The following is an 8,664-nucleotide window of genomic DNA, read 5'->3' as shown; positions in this document are numbered from 1 at the left end:
AAAGCTGAAGGCAAGTAGGTAAGTATAGGGGTCAGTAGGTTTCCGGTATAGGGTAGTGTTTATGTGATCATCGCTTATTAGCACTGTAGTGTCCAGGAAGTGGATCTCTTGTGTGGACTGGTCCAGGCTGAGGTTGATGGTGGGATGGAAATTGTTGAAATCATGGTGGAATTCCTCAAGGGCTTCTTTTCCATGGGTCCAGATGATGAAGATGTCATCAATGTAGCGCAAGTGGATAGGGGCATTAGGGGACAAGAGCTGAGGAAGCGTTGTTCTAAGTCAGCCATAAAAATGTTGGCATACTGTGGGGCCGTGCAGGTACCCATAGCAGTGCCGCTGATTTGAAGGTATACATTGTACCAAATGTGAAATAGTTATGGGTGAGGACAAAGTCACAAAGTTCAGCCACCAGGTTTGCTGTGACATTATCGGGGATACTGCTCCTGATGGCTTGTAGTCCATCTTTGTGTGGAATGTTAATGTAGAGGGTCACATGTTCTTGTCAACTGCTGGAAATGCCCCACCTTGATTACCACTACAAAAGGTTCTTTTTCTCTCCTGCTGGTAATAGCTCACCTTACCTGATCACTCTCGTTACAGTGTGTATGGTAACACCCATTGTTTCATGTTCTCTGTGTATATAAAATCCCCCTACTGTATTTTCCACTGCATGCATCCGATGAAGTGAGCTGTAGCTCACGAAAGCTTATGCTCAAATAAATTTGTTAGTTTCTAAGGTGCCACAAGTACTCCTTTTCTTTTTGCGGATACAGACTAACACGGCTGCTACTCTGAAATCAGTCCATCTGATAATTTACCCACAAACAGAATTGTGCAAATAACAGGTTTTTCAGTTCACTGGCAATTCCTGGGGGTGCAGGAAAGTCTAAAAAAGTTTGGTTTGGATTGAAAAGAAAATGACATTTTTGGCAAGTCAAAAGTTAAAAAAAAACAACGCATGTTTTGACAAAATAAAATGTTTTGTTTTAATCCCACCCATTTTAAATTTTTTAAAGGAAATTTTGAAACAAAAATTTATTTTGGACCCCCTCCCCTCCCAAGTTTAGTTTTGAAAATGTGTAAACAAAATTGGGAGGGGGGTTGGAATTTTTTTAGGTTTATTTCCAACAATTTCCAAACAATTTGGCAACATGGACATGAATTCACCTGTTGTTTTTTAGTGAATCTCCATTTTTCACCAGGAAAAAAAAGGTTGTGGATAAAAAGTTTTGGCCAAAACCTTTCACCCCTCTCTACTCACACTAGTAATTCCACCAACTCTACCTGGTTCCGTCTTATATGTGGGTGTCTAAGACTTCTCTGCCCTTTTTCCTGCTGTCCCTGTAGGGCACCACCTCTCCCCAGTAGGAGAAAGATGCAATGTCTCCTATGAGTATCCCCTCACAGCGGGGATACCAGCAGGGCAGGTGACTGGAGCTGATGGGCTAACACTCCATGTTTTCATTCAGCAGTGAGAGATTTTAGGAGACTGTGGCCGCACGCCCTCACAGCATAGACCACCAGCACCACAGTAGCTCGGCCTCTGTTTTCTTCCAGGCCTTCAGCTGATCCACCCAGCCTTCAACCCCTTCCGGGCTGACGTGACGCAGCCCTAGCTAGGTCACATCAATGTTCCACCACTTCCAGGGCAACCAAAGTCCAAACTGAACACAAAGAAACAAAAACTCTTCCCTTCCCACAGGGAGGCTGCACTAAGCAGCAGTCTCCCCCTCTTCCTGGCCTCCACCAGCCTTCTCTCTTTCTCAGTGAGCATGTCAGATCTGCTCTCTTAGCCAGCCAGGCAGCAACAGAGCTGGGTTCTTCCTTTTTAGCTCTTCCCTCAAAGACTGACACCTGCACAGGTGTCACAGGGCAGGGCTGACTGGGCTCCGATTAATCCTTTCCTGACTCCTGTGGGGTCTGTAAACCTCATCACAGAGACAAACAAACCAACCAAACCACGAGCAAGGTGAAACTGGATTATTTATTTTTTTGAAGAAGGGGGTGTTCTACATGTTAAGAAACCATCCTACGGGGAACGGCAGCACACCTCAATCAGCCGCAAAGCCATTTCCTTGGAGCAATAATGCATGTCATGATCCATGCCTGCAGCTTCGCTGATAGACCTACTCATTAAAGCAGGAGGAGATGCCCCTGGTAGACTTCTTGTGGAAGATCAAATACCAGGACTCTGTAATCGAGCAGAGAAAGGCATAATGAGAACCGATGGCTGAAAGCTGAAGCCAGACAAATTAAATTAGAAATTAGGCACAAATTTCTAATGGTGCATACGATTAACAGACTACCAAGGGAAATGATGGATTCTCCATCTCTTGATGGTTTCAGATCAAGACTGATGCCTTTGTGGAAGAGGCTTCAGCTGAACACAAGTTATCAGGCGCAGTGCAGGGGTAACTGAGTGACATGCACTGACCAGTGTTATACAGAAGGTCAGGGTAGATGATTTAATGGTGCCTTCTGGCCTTAGAATCTATGGCTCCATGAATCAGAGAGTTCCAGGTTTCAGGGAGATGCTTTCAGATAACAATTACACATCATGGATGAAGCTGGGTTCAGAGCTTGGTTGAGGGAATCCATAACATGTGCCAGGCTCTGGGCTGCTCTCTAGCCCACTTCCTGTTAGCTAGCTGCAGGGCCCATCAGATGGTGCTATGCCATCCTCTCCCCATCCAGGATTTTGCAGGACAGGCCCTTGGCTTGCAGGACATTAATAGATTTTGGGGGGTGCTTGTGCCATGGCGCAATGGTGCGGCAGCTCAGCAGGGGACATGTGAGCAGCAACAACACACAATGGCAGTTAGCAGGGGTTTTCCACAAGGGGGATTGATGGAGGAAAAGCAGAGAGGGTGAAACAGAAACGCCTCTCACTGAGGGGCACGGGGTAGCTGCTCACTGAGGGGGGCTGTCAGTCTCTCCACCAGGGGACACTCATGCTGTGGGTCCCTCTGACACCACAGGCTCTGGCTCCGCGGTGGCCTCATGGGAAGCAGGCAGATTTGTCAGGGTAGCGACTGGCTGGGAGCAAAACACAAAGTCATGGGGTGAGCAGTGATGGCTCAGTAGGGGTAGCCCTGGCCGATCACCTCCTAGCCATGGGCAGCTGCTCCCTGGCCTGTCTGTTCATTTCTTTAGTATCTCCCTGCCCTTATCCAGGCACAGACATAAACACTTCATAGACACCCCATGGAGCATCTACTCCCATCTGCCTCTCAGTCTTACCCCTTTGCTCCCTTTCTCTACTCAGCCACCCTCTGCCTGTCTCCCATGCTCTCGCCATCTCTGCTTATCCCCCCAGGGTCCATCCCTACTTTCCTTCCATCCCTTTCCCCCCAGCTCTCTGTGTTAACCCCACTCCTCCCCAGATCTCCCAGAAGCAGCGGGGTAGTTACCACATCATCGGCAGAGTTCTGGCGACACACTGCTTTGCACCCGAAGGCTGCCAGGGCAATGGAAACGAAGAACCCCAGCGAAGTTAAGATCAGGATGATGACCCGCATGCCTGTGCAATAGTGCTGGGAAACAGAGCAGGAGATGGGGAATCACAGACAAGCCCCTGGACTCAGCACAGATCAGAGGAACTAATGACCGGACAGCCCTGTTTGTTTCCGTTGTCCATCCCCTGGTAGGAATGGGAAGGAGTGTTCCCTGCAGTCTATTCTCATGTCCTGTCCAGTTCCAGTGAGTCAAGCTCCAAGAAGCCGTCAACAGGAGGAGGAATTCCAGGAATTAATGAATCCCCCACCTACCCCAAGAGACAGTTCCCAGGGGGACAGAGAAACGAAGCCCAGGCCTGAGTTCCTCAGGAGATATATCCCCTCCTCCAACTCCCATCCCTCGTCCCATCCCCCGATCACAGCCAGCTGGCTGCCCCACCATTGCTCTTCTATAGCTCTCCAAGGAGGAGGCACCCACCAAGACCTGGTACAGCCGCCTGCAGTGCAACCTGTTGCTGGAAGGACACCGGATGTACCGATTATGGGGATCGTACACCAAGTCCACCAGGTAGAATAAGTTGATCACGCCCACCACCACCGTGCAGATGATGTCGATGACCAGGCAGGCTTTTACCTGGAAGATGAAGGGAAACGGTTGTCGCTGCTAGGAAGCACCAGGGTGCTGGAGAGTAGGAATGGGGGACTGCCAATGCTCCTGGACAGATAACGGCTGTAGTTCTAAACCCCAGCGTGCTCCCCTAGAGTCCTTCCAGTGTACAGAGGGGAGCTGCCCCATCAAGAGATCACCTCCTAGCACAGCCCCTCTCTGGATCCATCTCACACTGACATATGGGCTTGGCCTCCTGTCCTGACTTGCCCTTCCCTCCCAACTAGCTCTGCCTTGCCTCTCCTGAGGACTGGGCCAGGATCACCTCTTTCTTCCCCAGGGCTGCCCCATGTCCTGGCTCTGTCCCCTGGATCTGCCTATGGCTCTATGTCCCCTTCATGCAGCTGGGCCTTGGGTACCCCAGCTGCCCCTAAGAGCACCACTACAAATGTGGTTCACCTCAGCCACTGCTCCTGGCCCATCCCTCACCAGTGGCTTCCTCCTCTTCTCCCCACCTCGCCCTCTGACAGAATTCCCCAGTGCAAGGCACAGCTACCTTGGGCCTTATAGCCCCAACTGGCCCAGAGGGTACAGTCCCTCTTAGGAGGGTCGCTTGTCTGGGGAGAGGAATGAGGAGGGATGTGACCAAGCCCTGATGCAGCCCTGGGCCAGGCTTTATCAAGAGGTTACTCACCAGAGCCAGGCTGTGGGCTGTGTCTGCAGCCAGAGTGATGATGCCGGCCAAGAGCAACTGGAAAGGAAAAGAAAATAATCAGGAGCATCGGCAGAGCTGGGGTGGGGAGGGACTGGGATAGCAGGAGGCTGCAGGTTAGGGGTATTGGCAGAAGTGTGGGTGGGGGGAACCCATGGCTGGTATAGCAAGAAGGCTGTGGGTTGGGGGACATCAGCAGGGCTGGGGGTAGGGAGAGAACCCAGGAGTGAGATAGCAGGGGTTGGGGGTCAGGACTGAGAGGCACCGGCAGAGCTGGGCATGGAGGCTTAGGCAATGTGTCATTCATAGAATATCAGGGTTGGAAGGGACCTCAGGAGGTCATCTAGTCCAACCCCCTGCTCAAAGCAGGACCAATCCCCAATTTTTTCCCCAGATCCCTAAATGGCCCCCTCAAGGACTGAACTCACAACCCTGGATTTAGCATGCCAATGCTCAAACCACTGAGCTATCCCTCCCCCCAAAGCTACCCCTTTACCAGCACTGCTGAGTAAAAGTGGACGTGCAGCTCATCCCTATAGACGCAGGGGGAAATGGCCAAGAGGACACCAAAGGCCATCTGCAGCAGCCCCACCAACAGCAAGAGGGCCTGCAAACGGGAAACAAACCTGCCATCAGCATATGGCTCTGTGCGGGGGCAGGACAACCAGCAGGGGGCAGAGACAGGCGCCGTGTCCAGTCACTGGCTAACAGGCAGCGGGGTCTGTCTGACAAGAGGATCCCAAAGACCCCAGGTGCTGTGCAGGGCTGGCAGAGAGCGTGAGGCTGGAGCAACAAGGGGATGAGCTGTGAGATGGGGCAACAGCTTTGTGTGTGTGTGTGTGTGTGTGTGTGCGCACGTGCGAGAGAGAGAGAGACTCTCCAGCCCTCAGCCACCCTCCATGCACGTTGCTCACCCCCAAGACTCTGGGCTGCCCCTGGAGGAACCGCTGCATCAGGGGTCCTGCTTCCGACATGACAGAACCCAGCCTCTTGATATAGACCAAACTCCTCACAGGCTCTGGAGCAGGAAAGACAGCCCTGTGGGTGCAACAGGGACTGGGTCATGGGGTGCACTGGAATGCAAAACTGTATTATACCGTTCCTCTGCTAGGCGTTGCCGTGTGGAATATACCTTAGTTAAGCCATTCCTGGCAGTGCATGAAAGGATTTTACAGCAAAGACGTCTCTGGGAGAAAGGCTCTGCAGCCAGTCCATATCTGGTACAAGAGCCTGACTTGCTTATGGCAGCTCAGCAGCCTAACATGCACAAAACGTACACAGGGCATGTAATGATAGCAGAGACTTTGGAGTAACCAGTTACCCATAATGTTGTATGGGGGAAATCATTATGCAGGGAGCCGTATTTGGAGCCGAGCCAGCAACACTTATCTGTACATTTCTCAGCCACAAACTCAGGAAAGTGTTTACTGTTACTCTCTGGTGTCTTTTCTGGTGTTATAACAGCAAGTTGGCAACAGCTATTACATGGTGTCAGAACAAAACTGAAAGTAAGACTAGAGGAGAATGAATCTGGAAAACACTGGACCAACTAAAGCCTCCAGGAAAGTTTGCATTTGAAGGAAATGCAGCAGAAAACTGGAGAAAATGGAAGCAAAGCTGTACGGCACTGGGAGAGGCACAGACAAAAAGATGAGTGGCTGCAAACAGCATTACTTCTTCCTGTGGCAGGTGAAGAAATGAGAGACATATTTAACGCTTTTCTATTTGATGATGCAGTAGATTAAAAAAAAAATCAGGTCTTAAACAGGAAGTTTGAGGCATACTGTCCACTGCCAAGAAATATCCCGTATGAGACTGGAACACAGGTTTCACTAGAAGTCAGACAGATGGGGAAAATATAGACTAGCGTGCGACTGATGGAAAACTGGCAGCACAATCCTCCAAATGTGGAGAACTGTGTGACTCACTCAGTAGAGACCCCATTGCGTGTGGTATTGTGTCTGACTCTGTGCGAGTGAGTTTAACCCTTGAATGTGCTGACGTGCAGATGAAAAGGCTGCAACCAACAAGTGTCTTGAGGCCATTTTCAGAAAACCTTTTCATAGTACTCCATCAAGGATTCAAAGGTGGTTGCTAATACTCCAGAAATATCAACTGGAAGTTGGATACAGACCAGGGAAAGAATTAGTAATTGCTGACACTTTATCCAGAGTCTACATGTTGCATGATGAAGGAGTAAGTTCAGAGGAAGCTGATGTTGCACTACATCTGATTAGCTTTTACTTTGCCTATTGCCAAACAGAAATTGAAGGAATTTCAAGCAGTTCCTGCAAATAATGTTGTTCTGCAAACTATTTGGCAAAGAGTGCCAGACAATAGATCTGTAGTACCAGAGTTTATTCATGTTATTGGTCATACAGAGACGACACAAGGCACACATTTTTAACAGTGCAGGTGATTAACCAATGGAACAAGCTGCCAAGGGAAATGGTGGATTCTCCATCTCTTGATGGCTTCAAATCCAACCTGGAGGCTGTTCTGGAAGAAGCTTCAGCCAAACACAAGTTACTGAGCTCCACACAGGTGTAACTGAGTGACATTCTGTGGCCTGTGCCACACAGGTGGTCAGACCAGATGATCTAACAGTCCCTTCTGGCCTTTAAATCTAGGAATCCATGAAAACCTGAGAGCAAGCCAGAAACCTGAGAGCAATTGGAGATCTTATACCACCTCCGTGCAACCCATTTAGTGACAGCATCACTCCCATGGCCTGCTAACGGAGTTCCATGTCCTGACCCCATTAAGAGCCTGTCTCCCTCGCCTCGTCTCTCTCACTTTTCCACCCTCTCTATCCCTCTGTATTTCCCCCTTTGAATTCATCCATTCTCTCTCTTTCAGTCTCTCTGTCCCCAGCCAGTGCAGCCCCTCCTTAGAGAGGCACCCCTGGGAGGATCAGCCTGGTCCCTGTGGGGGAAGCCCCAAGGGATGGGGGAACAGGCCTAGTCTCTAGCTAGGAAGCAAGTGGGAAGCAGAGGATAAGGAAACAGATAAGGACACAGATTTTGGGTTCCCAGGGTGGGAGACTCCTCTGGCCAGGGATCCTGTCCTGCCCCAGAGGGTCCTTCACCCTACTCAGGCCAGCCACCTCTCCTGCAAGTGATCCAGCCCCAAACCCCTCATCCCATTCACTGCCCTCATCATTGTCCCCTCACACACCCAGCCCTGCCTGGGACCTGCATCTCCCCCTGGCGCTCACCTGTGTTGCTCTATCTCAGCACGGGGTGGGCTCTCGGCGTGAGTGCTATTCACCAGCTCTGCGCCTGTTTCTCCTGCCACTCCCCTGCCAGACCAATCCGATCCTCCTTGTCACATTACAGCCAGGACACCCCTTCCAGGAAATGTCCCAACCTCCCACAGGGCTGCCAGATGCTTACCGCAAACAAGGGACTTTCAACATCGGGCTTGGTCTGCTTCCCCACCCCCATCCTCGCTCAAGGATCTGTAGATACTTAGCACATCAGTCTCCCCCAGGAGTCATGGGAGTGACCCATCCACAGTCCCCATCTCGCCCATTCCTCCTTCAGGAGACTTCCTCCGGCCTTAGACCCAATGCAGGGGCAGCTTTCCCTCTCCTGGAAAGGAGAGTGAGGTGAAATATTTGGCCTGAACCTTCTTCTGGTGAAAAATGCAGATTCAGATCAACTGAAATATTTTGCAAATTTGTGTTGAATTCTCCAAATCAGAGGGGGAAAAAACCCTAAAAATTTCCGAACAAAAATTGAAAGGTTTCAACTTGACATTTTCAAAACCAGACTTATTGATTCAACACACCTTTTCATTTAAAACTGAACTGGTCTCCTTTTTAAAAAATTAAGAAACCCTTAAAAAATAATAGCTCAAAGATGAAACAACATTGGTTATATGAAACT

At 50.1% G+C, this 8,664-nt stretch overlaps 1 protein-coding gene across 2 annotated transcripts; it reads right to left on the bottom strand.

Annotated features, from left to right (window-relative positions):
* Positions 1–1,984: 1,984 nt before the first annotated feature.
* On the bottom strand, positions 1,985–8,063 carry LOC311521434 (membrane-spanning 4-domains subfamily A member 4A-like). Of its 2 annotated transcripts, XM_084629767.1 has the most exons (8): positions 7,992–8,063; positions 5,689–5,812; positions 5,271–5,381; positions 4,757–4,813; positions 3,934–4,089; positions 3,411–3,533; positions 2,915–3,036; positions 1,985–2,191 (listed from the first exon to the last, which is right to left on the bottom strand). In XM_084629767.1, exons 2-7 carry the CDS (start codon positions 5,746–5,748, stop codon positions 2,950–2,952), a joined length of 594 nt encoding a protein of 197 aa, XP_084485893.1. In that variant the 5' UTR covers positions 5,749–5,812; positions 7,992–8,063; the 3' UTR covers positions 1,985–2,191; positions 2,915–2,949. The 2 variants fall into 2 exon arrangements, with proteins under 2 accessions (XP_084485893.1, XP_084485894.1); XM_084629768.1 differs by lacking the exon at positions 5,689–5,812 and having other exon boundaries at positions 7,992–8,062.
* Positions 8,064–8,664: the final 601 nt, after the last annotated feature.

The sequence above is a fragment of the Lepidochelys olivacea genome (genome assembly GCF_965140295.1).
Source record: "Lepidochelys olivacea isolate rLepOli2 genome assembly, chromosome: 6".
Taxonomy (NCBI): domain Eukaryota; kingdom Metazoa; phylum Chordata; order Testudines; family Cheloniidae; genus Lepidochelys; species Lepidochelys olivacea.
The sequence above is the reverse complement of the archived record's forward strand: the minus strand, read 5'-3'. Positions and strand labels throughout refer to the sequence as shown.

Coding starts and splice junctions, on each gene's coding strand:
- LOC311521434 (XM_084629767.1), bottom strand. CDS start 5,748: ATGTCGGAAGCAGGACCCCTGATGCAGCGGTTCCTCCAGGGGCAGCCC. Junction 4,090..4,756: donor CAGCCCACAGCCTGGCTCTG/GTGAGTAACCTC, acceptor TTCATCTTCCAG/GTAAAAGCCTGCCTGGTCAT. Junction 3,534..3,933: donor GGCGGCTGTACCAGGTCTTG/GTGGGTGCCTCC, acceptor TCTGTTTCCCAG/CACTATTGCACAGGCATGCG.